The 20,814-nt window shown below is 40.6% G+C and overlaps 2 protein-coding genes across 3 annotated transcripts in view; one reads left to right on the plus strand and one right to left on the minus strand.

The window, feature by feature from the left end:
• Nucleotides 1–20,814, minus strand: part of LOC142373353 (uncharacterized) — a 314,679-nt gene that overhangs the window by 118,185 nt on the left and 175,680 nt on the right. The gene's annotated exons all lie outside the window — the stretch shown is intronic.
• fibcd1b (fibrinogen C domain containing 1b) overlaps nt 1–20,814 on the plus strand; it is a 115,935-nt gene that overhangs the window by 19,173 nt on the left and 75,948 nt on the right. Inside the window, exon 2 of one of the 2 annotated variants that reach the window (XM_075455373.1) lies at nt 14,262–14,345. The exons of the other annotated variant lie outside the window; for it this stretch is intronic. Coding sequence (XP_075311488.1) covers nt 14,262–14,345 — 84 coding nt within the window. The remainder of the gene's footprint in view (nt 1–14,261; nt 14,346–20,814) is intronic. 2 annotated transcript variants of the gene reach the window in all.

Raw genomic sequence — 20,814 nt, forward strand, 5'->3', positions numbered from 1 at the left:
TGGAACACCTGTCAGACATGAAGTATGAGTATGACTTTATTACGTAGTTCTAGTTCGGTAAACATAATGAACACCTTGTCTGTTGCTCTCTGAGTATGACACACACACACACACGCACACACACACACACACACTCACACCCACACTCAGTTAGCCTGCATGTGCAGTCACTCTCCTTTGATGTACTCCTTGCTTTTTCCAATTGTTAATTTGGATAATTTTTTTTTTTCACACAGCCCTATTTCTTTCATGGAACAAAAGAGTGGCAGTTGCACCAGCTCATTCAACAAACTCTCAGAAAAGCGAGCTGCTGCTTTTGCTCTCATATTTGCTGCTCCTGTCTCCCAAGGAGTCTTGGCTTTCAGAAAGAATCCTATTTATTCTATTTTAGATGTATATTTCACAGGCTACAGCTGTCAAAGTTCTTTTCTCATTTGGACGATCATCATGATAGCAGAAAATGGTCCTAACTTTAGTGTAATAGCAATGCAAAATGTGGAGTATTTATCTCTGTCTGTGGGAATTTAAGTTTTGTTGGATGAAATTTGAAAGTGTTGCATAAATTACGCTAAATAAAAACAAAATTTTCTTTGGCGCTGTAACGCTTTATTCTTCAAGTTTATGTTGAGGAAACGTGATCTGGCAGCCAGTTCATTAACAGTTTAATGTCGAATGATTTAAAGCAAGAGGAAAAGGAGACACTGTAACACACATTCTGTATCAATCATGAGTCTAATAAGTTTGTCATGTACTGGCAATGCTTGCAGCAATCAGCCACAACAGCACAGCTGGCGTTGTAATCGCCTTTATACAAGTAGCTCTGTTCATGATTTCATTGTCTTTTCCTGTTTTTGTTTTAAACTCTTCTTAGTTTTGGATGAGTGGTTTTAGCACCTTTTGACAGTGTTGTGCGTGAACGAGTTCAAAAGAACGCGTTCATTGAACACGCTCATTTTTTCGCGAACGTTGAACTGAACGCAACACGTTTTTTAATAAAGAACTTGAATGTGAATGAGTTCACATTATGTGTCATGAACGGCAGACATCACTGTAAATGAACGTTGGAATTTGTTTTCCATTGAAAACTGAGTGACATCTGTTTTCTCTTTTGAAACGCAACAAGAGAAATTCATCCCTCCTGTATTCTTGCTGGTGCCGCTTAAATCATGTATCACCAGACAGAAATGGTTTTGACATTGGGTGCGCAATGCATTGCGGGCAACGTAGTGTCCAGCTGAGAATAGTTGAATAACATACTGGCTTCCGAACGACGTTACCCGTGATGAATTGCGCGCGGAGGGCTGGAGGAGCGAGAGAGAGAGAGAGAGAGAGAGAGAGAGAGAGAGAGAGAGAGAGAGAGAGAGCAATGACGAGAGTGAGTGAAAGCGCTGCAATTAAAAAAAAAAGGCTAGTGGAAGTGATGGCACGGAGACAGACACCGATTCTCCTTATGAACATTTAAAACAATTTTACACTCTTGCAAACCAAGACCCCGACGGCAAAAATCTTACTTTTCTGTGTAAGATATGTCCACCTGCGCAGAAAAAACAAGTTAGGACATCAACAACGTCCTTCTCGAATTTGAAACGGCACATTGAGTTAAAACATCCCATCCAGTGTGAATGCATATATGCACGCCATCGAGGGTCATAAGGGAGGAAAGGGAAAAAAGACCCCCTGCCAACCCCAAACGCAAATGACACAGCCAACTGGTCTACCTTGTCTGTACTGCTGCAAGTTTCATCACCTGGTAAGAAACCCACAATTGCAGTGTCATGAGCAAATGTCTACAATGAGCAGTTTCAAAGAACATATAGTGATTTCTAGCTCGTGGTGTGAAAAATAATATTTATTTGAATGTCTCACGAAAAAAGTAAAATGAACTGAAGTTTGAACTAGTTCAGAATTAAAATTGTGAACTTTGAACGTGAACTGTTCACTTTGAGCATGTATGAACCGAACTTGAACTAGTTCAGAAAAGCTGTGAACTGGCACAACACTGCCTTTTGAATGACACATTATTGCTGTATATCCAACATGTTCCCTCCTCCAGACTTTTATGCTCTCCTCCTTTCCTTGGCTAAAAAAACCAGCATGTCTACTGTTGCGCTATAGTGTCAGAGGATGCTCCATGAAATACTTTTTCTTGTGAATTTGTGATAAACATTTGGTGTAATTAGAACATAGCAGAAGAAAGGAGTGCAAATGGTGGAAAACAATATGAAACTGGTGATATTTTTTTTGCTTTTTTTTCAAATTCATGCACTTATTCCAATACATTAACCTGGTAGGAGCCCCTCTGTGTTCATCCACATGGGCACGATATTTACTTTACCCACATGGGCCACTGGAAATGGGTCCATTTATGACTTAAGGCGCTTTTCCACCAGCTCGCTTCGGCTCGGCTCGGCGCGCTATTGCGTGTTTCCACTAGCACGCCGTGGTATGCAACCGGCATTCCGACATCCCGTCACTCAGACATGACGCCACTGCGACATCCCGCCGTACCGACAGTTTGGTACCACCATTCCGACACTTTCATACCACCATTCCGACACTTGTTGGGAGCTGTCAGGGTCGAAAATCGGCCCTGGCAATTTTCCCTGGGACCAGCCCCCCCACCCCTCACTATTAATTAGTATCTCCAATCTAATTAAATAAAAATAAAAAACGAGCACAGACCGCTCAGTCAATGGCATGTACCCATAGAAAAAATACACACACATCACACAACCTGACTATCGGCTAACAACCATGATCAGTAACCTACACAAACCCAGACACATAATGGCTCGGCGGCCAGCAATCGGATAAACCAATGAAGTGAATCAATCCTGTGAAAGAATGAAAACAAGTGAATGAAACCTGCACTCACCCATTATGAAGTTAACTCTGCCAGCCCCTCCATAACCTGCTCAGCCAACTCCGTGACGTCGGGTATGGTTGGTAACGTTACGGCGGCTAGCATTAGCAACGAGGCTGCTAGGCTTGCTAAATCGGTAAGCATTAGGCTACTGAAGAAAGCTAGTCTTTTTAGCTACGTTACATTATCATCTTTCTTCTCGGCTATAAGTTAACCTTTGTTTACGGCCACTGGCCCTAACCTGACGCCCTAGCTGTCAAATCACCGGAAGTTTTCACCGGAAGTACTCGCGCACACACAAAAGCTCTCTCCAGACATATCTTTCTTTCATTCCGCCCAGATGAAATTTAATGCCGCCCAGATGAAATTTAATGCCACTCTTCGAAAATCGGCGAAATTTAAGAAATTTTATCTGCCGGTGAACCCAAGTGTCCATTGTCCTGATAAAGATCTAGCCTACCAGCTGTTGTGAGGCTTCACTTTGACAGCATTCTCAGTGGTTTAAGGTAAAATAAATTGAGGCAATTGTCACAAAAACAAATAGCATTCGTTTTACACTGCCAAATGAAATATTGGCTACACAACGAGCCCCTCGTCAGCCCTCATCATCAGTAAATTTCTGAGTGGGTGCGATCAGTCTTGCGTGTTGGAATGTCTCTCTCTCGGGCATTTGTAGCTGGTGCAGCCCTATTATTGCATGGCGAGCTGTCCATGCGTGTGGTGCTGAAATCGCGTGTCGGAATGGTGGTATGTTGAAAAGAAAAAATCATACCGCCATTCCGACAAAAGAAAAAATGAAATTCGGAATGACGGGACGTTTCATTTCTTAAAAAAAATGTCACCATTCCGACAATTGAACGTCAATGTCGGAATGTCGGTATGTCGGAATGGCAGCATGTAACCGCACGCCGTACCTGCAACCGGGACGATTTTTCATACCACCTCAGCCCTGGTTCCAAGCGGGCCGAAGCGTTACTAAAACATGACGTCAGCTGACTGCCTTCCACTGATTGGGCGATGAGTGTCGTCACTAGAAGCGTCATAACGCGGATAATAAAAGCTAGCGTTAGCAACCGTTAGCTTACCTCCAAACGTCGTCTTTTTGAAGCTCGTCACAAAACTCTCTGGTACTTTTCAATACTGTTTTGTCTGGCGGCCAGGAGTCTTCTCTGGCTCTCTTCTCTTGCCTTCTCTGCGACAAAAAGCCACAGGGTGAGCAGCAACACGCGCAGCCGTGTTACAACGACCCCGCCCACGTCGAGGAGGCACGAAGTATACTCGTTTGTAATGGAAACACAACCAAACCGAGCCGTGGCGAGCCGTGCCCAGCTAGTGGAAAAGCGCCATCAGTCACCATGTACCGGAAGATTACTCCTGTGGGATCCACCGTGGAAGTGGTGTAAGTTATGTGATACTATGGCAAGATGATCACAACTTTGTTGCAGTGTGCATCCTATTAGTTCTGCTTTTATGTGTATTGCATAGACATAAATGTTTTAAGCGCAATGAAAAGTGTTACCTGACATAACCTGTTTGGGAAATCATTGCAATCATTGATCTCATTCGTTTTGTTTTGTTGTTAAGTGTAACCACAACCCCTGATGACATTTGAAAATGTATAGAGAGTTATAGTTTCCTGTTTCCTTTATGGTTTTCAATTGAAAATACATATTTTATATTGATTATAATGATTATGTCTATTCAATAAAGTGACTAAAGTATGGCACGCTTAATCTTGTTTCCTGTTCCCATCCTCATCTGCCATGACAATAGTAATTTTACTTATTGCAAGGCCATGCATAGTTATTGCCCTGAGTTTATCAGAATCAATTCACTCTTTTCTTTTCATAATTTAGTGACCAAGCATCTATATTCGACAGAGCTTAAACTGACATTCGCAACAGCTAGACAATTCCAATAACTTTTCCCTATGACTAATACAACCTCTTGAAAAGTTAGCGATTAAACCCCCACACAATCTATCAAGAGGCACTTTTATGTTGCATATATATTTCCCAGTTCTGCAGTATCTGCGGCTTTCACTGTCAGTACTGTCAAAAAGGCTTTGGAGCAGAGAACTTCAGAACACTTCCATTGTAGTGCAAGCCCCATTAAGAAAATTGACATGACTAGTACCAATTGTGGCCCTACATTGTTAGCATATTGTTGTCACAGCCAGCTCTGGAGCAATGTTTGCACATTCACTTTTACTAGGATGGAATGTATGACTAAAGCAAAAGAAAAAAAAACAATTGATCTGAATTGAACTGTTAAGCATTTGAATTGACGCTCATGAACAGAACTTCAATGTGATGTTCTAACCTAAGTCGATGCTAAGTCTTTGCCAGCATATGAAGCACAGAGAGGTGAGATATTGCCTTGATAGGTTTTGGGAACTGTTGTTTTTGTGATGGAAGAACTTGAAGTTTGTGGTAGGAAAGTTGAGTTCATTAAAACCCATGACCTCAGAAGACCAATATCCACTACAACACTACTTCCCCTTAGGGAGAGGGTGAACATGCAGCACTTGCCACCCGATAGCACTCAACCACGATAACCTTTAGTCACGTGGACACACACACACACACACACACACACACACACACAAATACATGCAATTTATTACATAAATGAAGCACTGAACATCCACTCAAACTCCCACACACACATGCACATATCTACAATGTATGACTAAAGGTGCAAACACCATTTGTTTCCCACACTTGTCAACAAAATCTGAACTCTTTTTCAAGCCAATGTAAAGATCCTAAAGATTTTGGTAGTCACCTGCACACAAGCACGGTCGCAAACCACGCACAAAGAAACAGGTGAACACAGAAAGACACTTAGAGGCCAAAACCCTTGCATGCATATGTGAAAGAACACCCTGAAGGGTTACTTGGATTCTACAAATTAGCTGTACCATGAAGCGAAGACACAAGTATCCATAACATACATGTATTATCTATGAGTGCCTGCATGTTTTGAACATAGAGCTGTGTGCAAAGGTTTACATTCGGGAGCAGAGGCTCTTCATTTCTGTCCGTCAGAAAAAAATGCCTGACTTTTCATCACATTGCTATTAAAATAGCAAAGCTGTGGGGCGGAGATCCATCTCAGCCTTTAACGGTGTGTCTCTTTTGGTGTGTGCAGCAAACGTGTTTGTCTGCCAAGGTACTTCTGAGTCTTGTGCTTGTGTGACTGTTCTGGTGCACTTAACTGTGCTTGCAATTGCAATCACAGCTTTAAGTGGCCTGCAATTTCAAAAAGCGAAATTGAAGTGGGACTGGAACGGAGACAGAAAGACATATACGGCTCTGAAGTTAAGATGTGAGGAGTCCTTGATGAGAATGATTCTGATTATTCCTGACACACATTAAGTGAACAGCATCGTAATTACCCCCTTGTATTTCATGGAGAAATGAGATTGTTCCTTCAAAAAAGAGATACCCCTTTGTGTGTTTTGGGGATGCATCAGCAAGGTGGCTGTTCTGCTCTTGAAAACTCTCCATGTGATAAGAACGTTTTTACTTTCACCGTAGTGCTGTTTTTTGCATTTTTAATCCACATTAGAATACATCCCCCATGGATAACTATCCAGCAATTGCACACTGATGTTCTTGACTCTAATGTTTCTGACGTTTTCTGAAGTCATACTCAAATCTTACATACTTAGCGAACCATCTTCCACATAAAAGTTTAATTTCATGTCAAGACAAGTTCATTTGAATTGTACATCCCAGTATTATATTTAGGAAGACATTTGAGAAGGCAGGAAAACAACTCCATAAAATAGATAAGAAAAGAAAAAATATCTGTCAAATTGAAGAGTAAATGCATAGAGACAACAAACTTCTGTTTTCAAGTGTCTAGGGATGGCAAAAACAGGGGGGGAAAGGGAGAAAAGATATTAGATAAAATTAAAGATGACATGAATAAAGTTGATCTTTTGGGTGTCTAATTATTTGGAAATCTTCCACATTTGAGCTAGTATTGCCATTTCACATGACACTTTCAAGCAAGCCATTCAAACCAATTGTAATATAGCAATTGTATTCTTTTAATAATAGCAGCTGCAATCATGTGTTTTTGCATTCATGTGTGTGTGTACATCTCAGGGACAATGGGTGACAGAATCACTCCCTCTGAAAGCTCCAAGGACGAGCAGTGGAGGGTAAAGCGGGTGATTTGTCTCTTTGGATTGAACTCATCCCTCTGGTCCCCTGCAGCCCTCTCCTCTTTCTTCTTTGTCTGCATGCTATCTTATTTTGAAGGTGAAGAGCATTTCTCTCAGTGTTTGCATGCATACATTTTAGCTGATGCAGCTGATTGTGTTTCACGGATGTACAGAGTTAGTGCGGTATGGGTAGGACACATCTCCGTTCGGAGGACACTTAGACTGACATTGATACTTTATGTTAAATAAAGTGAGTAAGTACAGTCCACGTGTTCTTTTTCTCATTCTTATTTCAACTGTTGGATCCCACCACATAAGCTAAAGGTGGTTGCTCATCGTTAATATACACCTGCACAAAAACGCAGAACTCTGGGCTCACAGCAGTGCGACATGTTAACACAAAACTACAGCAGGCATCAGTTCATCAAAATCATGTTTTTTCCAATAGTGACTGGTTGTGTAGTTTGACTCGACAAAAGTCCTGGGAATATAGTGAGAGAATATTTTGTTTTGGCCCAAAATAGCTAACCTGCAAATTATCATTACATTACATTACATTACATTACATTACGGTCATTTTGCAGACGCTTTTATCCAAAGCGACTTACAAGTGTGTTCAACATCGGTAGGCAAAAGAACTTCAGGTCACAAGAATCATAAGAATCATAAGTGCATTTCCTTCCAAAGCCAAACAGCTAAGAGCATAACTAGTGCTAGAGTAAAGTTAGGTACCTAGACAAATGGGAAACAAAGACAATTTAGGAAACAAATAAGTGCGTAGGAAGCTGGGACGAAACAGGTGATGTCCTAAGGGGGGCGGATCTGGGTAGTGTTTCCTGAAGAGATGGGTTTTCAGCCTGCGCATCAGTGGGGGGATCGTTCCACCATCGGGGTGCCAGAACAGAGAAAAGCCGTGACCGTGTCGATTGTGCGCAGGGACCGCTGAGTGATGGGGCAGCCAGCCGCCTGGAGGCCGCAGAGCGAAGTGGTCGGGTGGGGGTGTAGTGCTTGACCATAGCCTGGAGGTATGAAGGAGCTGTTCCTTCCACTGCCCTGTAGGCCAGCACCAGAGTCTTAAACTGGATGCGAGCAGCTACAGGGAGCCAGTGTAGAGAGCAGAGAAGGGGAGTGGTGTGGGATAACTTGGGGAGGTTGAACACCAGACGAACAGCAGCTTTCTGAACAAGCTCCAGAGGTCTGATGGCAGAAGCCGGGGCGCCAGCAAGGAGGGAGTTGCAGTAGTCCAGGCGGGAGATGACAAGAGCCTGGATGAGCACCTACGCTACCTTGTCGGTGAGGAAGGGGCGAATCCTCCGGATGTTTTAGAGGAGGAATCGGCAGGAACGGGTCACTGATGCGATGTTTGCCGAGAACGACAGTTGGTCGTCCAGGGTCACACCCAGATTCCTCGCAGTCTGAGTTGGTGTTACCACGGAGTCATCCATGCTGATGGACAGGAAGGGACAGCCCTTCCCCGGGAGAAACACCAGCTCAGTCTTGTCCAGGTTGAGCTTGAGGTGGTGCATCGACATCCACCCCGAGATGTCTGCCAGGCACGCAGCAATGCGTGCCTCCACTTGAGTGTCAGAAAGGGGAAAAGACAGAATCAGCTGGGTGTCATCTGCATAGCAGTGGTAGGAAAAGTTATGGGAGTGGATAATAGAACCAAGAGATGATGTGTAGAGGGAGAAAAGAAGAGGACCCAAGACCGAACCTTGCAGAACCCCAGTGGTGAGCCTACGTGGCTTCGACACAGACCCTCAGTGTTACCTGGTGGGAGCAATCTGTCAAGTAGGATAAAAACATGGAGAGTGCAGAGCCAGAGCAGAGCCAGTGACAAAGCAATCAGGCAATCAGCAACTGAGTGGAAAATCTCTGAAACTACAAATAGAGGAAAGAGTTTCAAAAGTTTATTTTTCACACTGGACAATTAATACAACAGTCCAGTATATGCTGTATGGACTGAAGGCACGAAAAACAGACCAGTGTGGATCTGCCATCATATATCCCATAATACCTGTTAACTGCTGCCAAATCACAGTATTTTGTTGGCTTGTGTGATCATTTTTTGTGTGCTAGTAGCCAGGTAATCCAAAAAAAAATTTCCAACACTGTCCTCAGCTATGCAGGGAATCGTCCCATTGAAGTCTGCAAGAGCTGATATGCAGGCAATTACATCCACAATGGCAGTGTCCTCTAAAATATTTGCACCTAAATCACAGTGCTCTACAGAAGAGAATGTAGACACAGACGGAATGTAAGTCTTTTGTCGATGTTACAATATTTTGCCAGTTTTTTTCTCCTTTTAATGCTGCACTGAAGGCAGTAGGTTAACACCCAAAAGATCAAATTTACAGTATCTAATTGCTTAGATAACATTTATCTTGGATGTAATATTGATATTAACTGACATGATGTCTAAGCTATAGATATGATGCATATGGATGATTATTACTTATGGGATTTCTGCAGTTTTGCATGTCATGCTCATTATACTGTACTTTTGATTGTTGATTCTGTAGCAGATTTCGAGATGCCCTTTTGATGCGCTATTATACTCTTTAATGATCTTCTCTGACCTCCTATATCTATGTGCTTTTTTGTGAGCCCCAAAAAATGGATAATACTGTATCTTAATAGCTCATGCTTGATAGTTTAGTATTTTTTTTTCCAATTTTTTTATGTAAAGTTCTTACTTATAAAAAGTTCTTACAGTCACATTTGTCTTTATTTGTAACATAGTCTGCAACTGTAGTTTTCCAAGCACATTAAGTCTCCTTTGTAACTGTTAAATTTCAAGCTAAATATACAATGTACATATATTTTGGATTTACTTTAAGTTTTTTTTCATTTATTATTTATCTTATTTTATTATAAAGCATCTCTTGGGCTTATAAAGAGAAAAAAAACATTAACATTTATGTGCTGAATGATATAGCCGATGCATTTCGAGGTTACAAAAATGCCTCCAATCACTTAATGATGTTTCACCTTTCATCTGAACAGATTCTTGATTTTGGGATAAAATCTGGAATTCATTGGCTTTTTTGTTCTTTTCTTTTAAAGTTGTAATGGCTCTATTCAAGCCTGTATTCACTGTTAAATGTTCCATTTCATTGTGGGTTTTAGAGAGCATAGCTATGTTTACAGACAGTGCAGCAACTTCCAAGTAAAGCCCTTTAAAAATGGCACGACATCCTTGCACTTCTTATTTTCCTTTCTCTTGCCTCTATCCTCTCCAGTTTTCATCCTTTTGTCATCTGAAGTCCTCTCATTTAGCAGTCTGCAAGTCCTGCAAAATGATTAGTGAGCCCACAAGTGAAATTATGCAAAGCTTGCTCCACACATCAAAGGCTTAGAAGTATTCAAACACACCTTACTAAAGTCCCTGTTACATACTTTCCCAAATAGGTGTTCTTCCAAGTAATTTAATATATGCCAAAAACAACATTTTCAAGCAATCCAAATATTCAGAAATAATGCTAGAATTCTTGCCTGAAAGATTTAGACTCATTCAAAAAGTGTTCACGTGCACATTCAGGGACATCCAGGATAAGTCTGAGCCCTTCCTGACTTTTCAGATGTGCCTCATCATATAGGATTCTGTGTGTAACGTCCAACCAATAAGAAGCCAAAATATTCTATCAAGTTTAAATCCTATCTTCTGGTGAATCTTGTGGAGTCAGATTAAGACATGACGAACATTGTCAAGCTGTCATGCCCACGAGACCACTGCCAGCAGGAAGTCCCACAGATATTGGTGTTTTATTGCGGTGCCTATGTGCATGGTCCTGTGCACAAGCAACAAAGAACCCCAATGTGAGCATTAGCAGACAGGGGGATAAGCAGACTAAAGCTCTGATACATGCTGCTCAGTGTAATGGGAAGGGGGAGTGTCAGGAATCTGAGTGGGTTGCAGCTGCAGCACACAACCTTTGTTCTGTGTGTGTGAGTTCACCTGTGAGTGTGTGTGTGTGTGTGTGTGTGTGTGTATGCTCTCTACTCTTTTTCTTTGTTTCTTTCTCTCTTTCTTTTTGTTTCACATAAAGCTAGAGCATACTTTCCATCCCTGTGTATGTTGGTGCACGTGTAAATTAATGTTCTCGTTCCACAGGATTAAATAGGTGCTCCTATTTTTACTGCTAGGTTTTTGAGATATACCGATTGAATTTTGAAATTGACGTTGCCGTGGAGCTCATTTGTTAGTTTATTTAGCCATATCATAGAGGAGTCTGTGTTTATTTAGTTATGTACTTCTGTAGCTCCTCTGTGCACTGAAAGCAGAGACAGCTGCAATGTTTTAGGCAGAACAGACACCGATTTCTATCGCTGACCCTAAGGCTGCTCATTATAATTCAACACACCTCTCATATCTCGCACATCCACTCACCCAGCAACCAACACCATCACTTAACTTTTTTCTCTCTCCCTTATTTCTTTTTTCCTCTTTCCGTCCAATGTCTCCCACATTGGAAGGGAATGCTCAGAGCAAAGGGGTGAATTATTGGTCATCTATCAATATAATTAAAGCGTGAGCTGAATATACAGCACCTCACACTTACTGACAACCGGCTCAACAAACATACGAACTGCTCTGGTACACAACTCCATAAATGTTCATTTTCTATGTTAAATTGAGTTGACTTGAATGTGAGAAGTGTCTCTCCTACACACTGAATCCTGGTAGAATTATTAACCAACTGTATAGGTTGGACATTTAGGATCTATTTAAAGTCATTTATTAAAACCCGCACAGTTGCTGTTTGTTTTTGTCTAAGCTGCTCTCATTAGCCCCCTGTGGGCAGCCAGTTCATCAGTAAGGAAATGTTCTGATAAAGTGATTGAATATTGAACATCCACTTTTTTCATGTAATGAACACAATGTTCGTTAATTAAATAAGCAGGCACTTGTTTACCAAAACCTTTAAGGATCACTAGAGAATTTGGTCTTTCTGTTTTTTTACAGTTGTGGGATGTGAAGCTGCTGCTATAAAAACAAACATTTGTCTGAGTCCTGCACATGAACAGCTGCACATGTGAATATGTTGTTATGCTTTAGAAGCCATACAGTACATGCAACTGTAGCAGGAGGACGAGTAGTCGTTTGGCAATTGTAAGGTTAGTGGTCAGTACCTGGCTTCCCCGAACACTAAACTACCTCAAAAAAGCACAGTGTGGCTTGTAGCACTGTATAGACTAAGCTGTGCTATATGGGTCTGTATGTGAATGGCTGAATGTGGCTTTTAGTGTGATGGCGGTTTGGGTGATCAACAAGACTAGAAAAGTGCTATATAAGTACAGTCCAATTATAGACATGGCAAGATAATGTAACAGGACCTCACAAGAATAGGACTTCATATTTTTTATATGCTATAATATATCAAATGAACAAACATGCACATAAAGTTCCAGTTTATCTGTAAAACAGCTTAGGATGTGAATGTTGCATACATGTGAAATCAATACATCTGCAACGTAATGTGCATTGTACATATTCAAAGTATCACATGTTTACATTTTAGCAGAGAACAGTTTGAAATGCTGCAAAATACCAATATTTTCTTGTGAAATTTGTAAAAACTGACCAAACATTCCTACTTGAGAGGATTTTTTTTTTTCCAAGATGGTTGATGTACTTCAAAACAAGCAGAAGCTTTTCTCTTGATGTTTTAAGCTCTCTTTATGGTTGCATATTTGCATCTGCATAGCTCTCGCTCCTCACAGAGCAAAGGATCATTGGAATTTAACTGATGTACCGGTAGCTGTCTTAAGGTTTGTGCTCAGCCTTCTTGACAATTCAGCCAGTTGAGGACTTCCTGATGTTTGTAACCTGTTGCATACAGCACGAGTGTTTGCGTTTAAAAAAAAAAAAAAAAAAGGAAAAACCACCAGAAAGAATGTACGAGCAGGTCTGGCTCGATGGGCATGTGAAGGATTCATCACAAAACCAAGAAGGTTCTGCAATGGCAAATTATAGCAAATGTTACAAAAACATCAAATATTGCTTGAAAGTAAAACAGACCAGTTGAAATTCTGTAACTACGTTTGTTTTTGCATATTGGACTTTCCGTCAGACTTGTGCCATTTTAACAGGGTAGTGGTGTCTATATCTCAGTAGCATCACCTACCATTTAAGATGAAGACTGCAGTGAATCCAGCGTGACTATAAATGATCATAGCACCCTGTTGACATGACGACTTGCTCATGCAGTGACCAATAAGAAAAGCAACATCAAAATCTGCAAAAAACGATAGCCTCAACCTCTAGTTATGTTTTACCGTCCAATGGTTGACCATTAATGCAGATACAAAGTATTCTCATTACACTGCTGCAGAGTGTAAGCATGCTGTGTGTCATACAGCAGGTTTAAGTAGCATATTGTGTTTCAGTAATGTATATTCACATGCAAACAAATTTATGACACCAAGCCTGCATAGAGAACATATTCTGATACAATTATAGCTATTGTTTATTCATCCACTCTTAAGTAGGCAGTTGTGTGCGTGCTTTAGTGTTGGTGTTATTTTCCCAGGCTAATTGAGCAATTCCACCGTGGGATCAGCAGTGTTTAAGGTCACGGAACGACGTGCTCTCCTGGCGCATTAGAAAGCTGCTGCTTTCATAATTAGTCTGCTTTTATCTGTGCTGCAGCCAGAACAACTCCTAGACAAATGCACATATAAGCAGGGATAGGCTCATACACTGAAGAACGTAATGTTCAAATATTGAATACAAACGCCCACATTCGCTTGCATGAGTGAGCACTTGCTTGCACACACATCTCACACTTACCCACAGTTTTTTCATTTGTCTTTATTTTATATAGGAGGAAATTGTGTAGGGAGGTTTTGCAAAGCCATTTTTAGATGGATGCATTCAGCCTGTCATCAAATATTGAATTCAGTGATACTTGATGTAGATGCCTATTCAGATCTGTCAATGTCAGCCTGCGTTTTTGTGTGTAGGTGGCTGTAATTTATCAGTTTGAGCGGCATTTATCCCTCAACAATTATTTTAGATTAGATCCGAGGGTTTGGCTCAGAAAATGCATACAGTGCTTTCATTTTTCAGCTATTTAAATGCAGATCCAATAGCCATGTCCCTCTGCGTATTTCTGTTTGCATGTGTGTGTGTTTGTGCACATGTGCTAGCATGCTTGATTGCACATGTGAGTTGAACAAACGCCAACACTGGTGGCCCTGTCTGTTTGTCCCATGCAGACGTTCTGTGAATGTGTGCCCAGCTCCTCTCAACTCAAACATCGCTGGTCAGATTCAGAAACTGCCAGGGAGACTCCGGCCAAGGTAAGGCCCTGTGTCCACATTCTTGCTTGCTTGTAAAATAAAATAGTGAGTGAAAAGATAGTAAGAGAATAGTTATATGTCTATTGTGTGATTCGAGTGTGGCATATTATAGGGATTGTTTAGTAGGAGGAATAGCACAAATTAAACAAAACAATCATTAAAATCTGTTAGATTTAGTATAATCGAAAACCATTATCAAAGATTCACATTGAATACGCTTGAACACTAGGAAGTTTTTGGAATATTTACCCAAAAAGGGCTAAAATTGGTGATATTTCCAGTAAAAATTGAACAGGATGGAAGTTGGTGAATGGCAGGTTAGTTAAAAATATTTCAACTGACTAAAATTCACCATGCTGTGAATAAAGTCCCTTTATTGCCTCATCTATTCTTTCTTTACGAGTGAATATATTCCACCATATTTATTTCAGTTAAAACTAGGGGTATGAATAGTGATTTGCTCACCTGCTGAGGAGATTAAGTCACTCACTGACAATGACTCTCATCACATTCTGCTTTGTTACAGCTTTGGCACTGGCAGTGAGAAGGATTATTTCATATTACACTTTACATTTAGCCACTGAGCAACAGGAAGGGCTGCACCTCGGCTCCAGTTCTCAGACACACGAGAATTAGATAGCCTGGGCCCTGTAGATTGTCTGATCTCAGCAAAGTAAATGCAGGGAATGGGACGGCAGGATTTGTGAACTGTGAAAACGAATGCACTGAATGCAAAGTGGTGCCCAAAAACACTGGTTTAAAAAATTAATAAAAAAAAAAAAAAAAACGATTAAAAATTGCTCTTGTGCACCGATTCAGCATTTAAATACGTTTGAATTTTTCAGTCATTAGTTGGGTTCAGATAGTTTGTAAAATGTCCTCTGATTTCCTGCTTTTCCAATGAGCCTCCAAAGTCTTTCACCTAAGAACAGTCTGCCAGTTCTCCTGTGTGAGAAGACGTCATTTCCATCTCTGATTCTACACCTCGCCAATTTATCCATCAGAATTCCCCTGGCATCCTATCAAATCCCATATGGCATCGGTGGAGACAGGAGAGGTTCTGATATTCAGCTTCTAATTACAGAATGGGCTCTTGCAGTGAGACTGAGAGACTAATTTACCAAAAAAAGGTTGCATGTCTCCTATCCTCAGTGCCATCACCTCACCACAGCTCTTGAGCTGAGTTTAGATATCATGTATTCTATTGGGACATGATGCAGACTGTGGTTGCATTTTATTTTTTAAGCAGCAGGAAACCCTTCCCCACAGCTCCTTTTTTCTTTTCTTCCATTTCATCCTCTTATTTTATATCAATCTGTCCTCACAAAAGTGGTGTCTGGATCAGTTGTTTCACTCAGGCACAGTAGTTTTTGGGCTTTTTTTTCCCTTGCAAGCAGTTTCTACCATTTTGGTTCCCACGTGACCACAATGTGTGTTGACACTGAATATACATTATACATACAATAAGGTGATCATTTTGCTTCCTTTCTGAGACTGTTCTCCCATAATTCACATCCCCAATGTCATTTATGAAAGCTTCTTAAAGAGGAAGTTCGTTTTTTTAAAGCTGGACCTTATTTCTGGTATAAAATACGTCCATCTACCCACCGATAACAGTTTGGTTAAAGTCGGCGTCCTTCGGAAGATATTTAGATTACTCGATATCCGTGTATATCCATATAACGGGAGAGAACATTATCTGGCATTATCTGTCTTTATTTCAACAAATATTTAAGCGGAGTGAATGTATGAACGTGTACTATGCAGTAGTATACAGTGCAACAGTACGCATTCATTCATTCATTTATCTTAAGGTATTGGAGAAATGTGACTCCGAGGTGTATTGTGACATCATTCATCCCTGTAAATGCCCCAGGAACTGACAAAGTCCTAAAGTGATTCTGTTAATTATTACCGGAGCAAAAGATGAAGTGAGGTTATTTTATGGAGTCACAGATGTCCGAGTCGATGGATGTTTCAGCAAAACGGTGGAGTTTAAGACAGGCGCTGGGTTTCAGTTTCATAACACAAATTCAGCATTGTTTCTTTAAACTATGACTGTTTTACACCCTGATTAGGTCTTTGTTATCATAACTGTTACCATAACAATTGTTCTAAAACCGAATAATATATGCTTACTGCGACCCAAACCAATATTAATTCGCAAAATCAGGCCTGTGCTACAATGTAGGATGTCTGGCTGATGAGGTAAGTGTCACAAAGGTATTTCACACCTTACCTTGGCACTTCACCATGGCAACTAAGGCTACGGCTACACGAAAACGTTTTTCACTGTAAACAATACTTTTTCTTATCGTTTGGCTGTCGCGGCCACACGGAGCCGGCGTTCCCACTACCCCAAAACGATAGTTTTTGAGAACGGGTTCCAGAGTGGGAAGATTTGAAAACGGCGTCGTTTCGTTTCCATTGTTACAGCAAAAACGGATTTGTTTATATCTGCGTCAGCCACATGGCTAACGCAATGACGTATACACATACGTCAGTGACCAGAACAAAAAGCAGCTTCCATTCAAAATCCGGAAGAAGAAGACAACACAACAAGGACAGACAGCGATCATCATGGACCCCACAACATTGATAGGAGCACTGCTGCAGACACTGCTAACTACAGCGGCGTTGTTGAAGGAACAACGTGAGCTTCACGCTGGAAGAAGTAGGGGCGTACACGAATGCGCATTGCTTCTTCTATTGTTCTGGTGTAACCGGTGGGGGTGGCTTACAGCACACCTAGAGGTGTTTCGTGTGTACTGCATTGTTTCATTGTTTTTCATCGTTTTCGTCTGGACCTGAGTCTTTACAGCAGCGTTGCCGTATGGCCGCAATAATTTTCGTACCCGTTTTCAAAAAAACCCTCGTTTCGCTTTCGTGTAGCCGTAGCCTAAAGCTGCAAATATTTCATTCTTTGGAAGCAGGTTAAATTTGATATTATATAATTGTCAAGGAAAAGGTTTGTAGATTCTCTTGAAAATGAAGATAAGAGAAATTTTCATAGATGGTTAGCTGATCTTTTTGGTCTCCTGTCTTTCTCTACAGGTAGAGACTGGCTGTGATCATTAACACTCAGTATGTAGAGAATATTCAGTGTATTTCCAATGATGGTTTTTACTGATGTCCTGGCCCATTGGCACGGGACCTTAGGGAAACTGCTCTAATGTTACAGTGCTGTCACTGCAGCATGAGACCATTATGTACATTATGTACTGCGCAGACACCCTGATACACACATACTCTCAGCCAAGGCTAGTCACATAGTCCAACTCTCTGAGCTGCACCTGTGCTCATAAAGAGAGAAGAAAAAACAACTTTGACATGCGAGTTAAGATTTCCTAGTGCAGTCATGGTCTACATGTTGAGTTAGAGCAAAGAGACAAAAAATGTTATGTGCAGCATTGCTACCCTGGAGCGCTTCTGTGTGATGATGTATTTGGATGAAAAACAAGAGGAAGTAAGAATGACTTGACAAAGCAGTGCTCCAGTTTTTTCATGCGTAGTATGTTTATCAGGCTTCTTGTTCTGTTGAAGGAGTTGAGCTGAGAGAAGTGGTTTAGAATTATGTGTGAACATATGCATCAAACATTATAACGACACGAGAAACTGTACAATAAGAAGTGTGTGCCGGGGGGGGTCTGTCACCTTGGACAGGTCACTACACTACTCCATCTCAGAGACAGTTTCAAATCAGGATTAATGTATTTATCCCCTCTGTGTGCACACACTCTTGTACATGTATACACCAGTCAATTTGTCCAAACTTACAAGCTGTCATATGCAAAAGTTTGGCCACACTTGATCAAATTTTCGGGGACTGCGAATAGTAAAGATTAGAAGTAAAATTGTATTGAATTATTTTTTTCATTATGTGTGCTTAGGATTAGAGATGCACCGATCCGCTTTTTTCACCACCGATACGATATCTGAGGTTTAGCCGATACCAATCCGATACCGATACAGAAAAACAGCGCGGAATTATGGTAACAAAGGGTTAGTTTCATTGTGAGGAAAAGACTGGGTTCATTCTTTTGTGCAAGGCAACATCAGACTTGACTTAAACATTTCTTTCCTTTTTTTAAAAAAAAACAAATAAACAGATATAAATGTACTGAATTACGTATTTTTTTAAATAGTTGTGCACATGTAAAACAATCTTATCCATAAAAATATAACGAGTGTAACTGGTTCAGTCAGTGCAATTAGGGATTCAAAATCCAATGTAAAACAAAATATTAAATAATAAAGAAGCTGAAATAGAGAAAAAAAAATAATAGCGTCACTAGCTTGGTTGGTAGACTTTCAAATAAATAGCAATTAACTCTTTATATAGTTTAGTGCAAATGGGAATTAAACATCCATTACAAAAGCATCTGAACAAAACAATAGCTTCTCTAGCTTGGTAAAAACTAAAAAAAAAAAAAAATCAGAGGGAGTCCCAACTTAACAAGTTTTTTTTTACCACTAGAGGGGGCAGAAGGCCCTTGGATGAATGCCAATGCTGGACAGGACAAGGGAAAAATAAAAAAAATAAAAAAATCGGCCCATATGGATTGGCCCATTGTCACAGATAACCGATCTTGAATTTTCTTCTGTATCGGTACCGATATCCGATCCAAATATCGGATCGGTGCATCCCTACTTAGGATCATTATCTTGCTATCCTCTTTTTATTAATTTATCTATTTTGAGATTAGTGTGTTATGACCTTTCCTTCTTAAATCTGATGGAATTTAATGTGAAATCTCTTTAAGTGAAATATTACACATGCCACCAACGAGTCCAAAAATGTATCCGTCCATCCCTGAGCTTACAAGGTGGAGAGGTGCTCTACGCGTGAGACCGTGCACCTTCTATCATCATACCATTCCTCATAGTCATCAAGTCAACAGGCAATTGCATTTGTTTCGAAAATGCATCAGGGCTTGTTTAGATTTTCACTCACAAACTTCTGATTCGGATTCTTGTGTTGGGAGCCCAGGAAAGGTTTAGGCCATCACCCCAGTCTGCTACATCTCTTTGCAGGTCTCTTGCTGTGTTTTTATTTGCCATTCTAATAGCATTTTTAAAAGCAGTACTGATTGTATGCTCTTTTAGTCAACAAGGCCACAGCCTGACCTCCACCATTCTTGTTAGCTAGCATTAGTTTAATATTCACCACAAACAAATGACCAAACATGAAAATGAATCAACCTGAACATGCTTGTGCTTAAAGTAATGAAAAGTATCCCTCATGTTTAAGAAATGTAAACCAGTGCTATATTACTGTTACTAAAACTATGGTGGACAATGAATTTTTTGCGGTACAGGCTTCTAAAATCCCTGCCAAGATCCTCAAGCATAGTCATCCAGCAGGGACTCATCAACAGTTGCTCACTTGCTCCAGACCCAATATTTGTCTGTTCATGTAGGTGGTGAAGGAAGCCCCAGGACGACAAATGGAGATCATGTATGAAAACCACATCAGGCCCACACGAACCATATTTTGCACATTTTCCATGCTGCTTGATTGAGCTAAAGGGGGTTTTAAATGGACTTTACATGGTATATGCACACCCACACATGTCTTGGGTATTTACTACTTTTTATGGCCTCTAACCGAATACTGTGGGTGAGCAAAGCTGATAGGATTACTTCCTGCAAAAGATAATTGATTTTCTTAACTTTAAAGGAATCATAAAGCTCTCTCATAAAGCAGCCCATTAGCTGTCTATTAGTGGGCTCTACAGTGCCTCTACAGCCAATTTGCATATTAATGTGTTTGCTCTCGCTTCCACGTCCAAACAGAAAACAGACTCACACACATCTGGCCACATATTTACATAGAAAGGACATCCTCATCTTGTGTAGGAAAAGAAACAGTAAAGGATTAATTGCTGACGCATTTTGACAAAGATGGAGGGGAAATACGTTTATCACGCATAGCCAGGCCATACTGTTCATTGCTTGTTCTCCTACCCTGGATAGAAAAATGGAACTGGATCCCAAACAGCCATTAAACATTAAAGCTCAATAGTCCAGTTAATTGAGATGTCCCCAGTAGATTTCTTTTTCTAAGAGCATTTAAAAATCTGCTCATTCATCTGCATTCCTCTGACTGTTGAAGTTTCCTTTTAATTCTTGAACTTATTGCTATTTTTCAGTTATTTAATGTTTTCTTTCCTCTCTCACAAATATAAATACAGAAACTTAGTCCAGATCTTTCACCATGTATTTCCCAGACATGTCTCAGCGACTCTTCATGACATGCAGGGTGTTTGGACAGGAACCATTATGTTCCTTAGTGTGCTTTTCAATAAGACTGGCATTTGAAGGAATCTGCTTTCCATTTTCACATAAATCATTCAAAAACCCATTTGACAGATGGGAATGTGATTACATCACTTACCACTGAGCATTGGAATTAGCATTGAAAGATCTTCTCAGTTATGGGTGAAAGTTATTTCTCTTTGAAGGCCAG

This window comes from Odontesthes bonariensis, chromosome 22, assembly GCF_027942865.1.
Source record: "Odontesthes bonariensis isolate fOdoBon6 chromosome 22, fOdoBon6.hap1, whole genome shotgun sequence".
NCBI lineage: Eukaryota > Metazoa > Chordata > Actinopteri > Atheriniformes > Atherinopsidae > Odontesthes > Odontesthes bonariensis.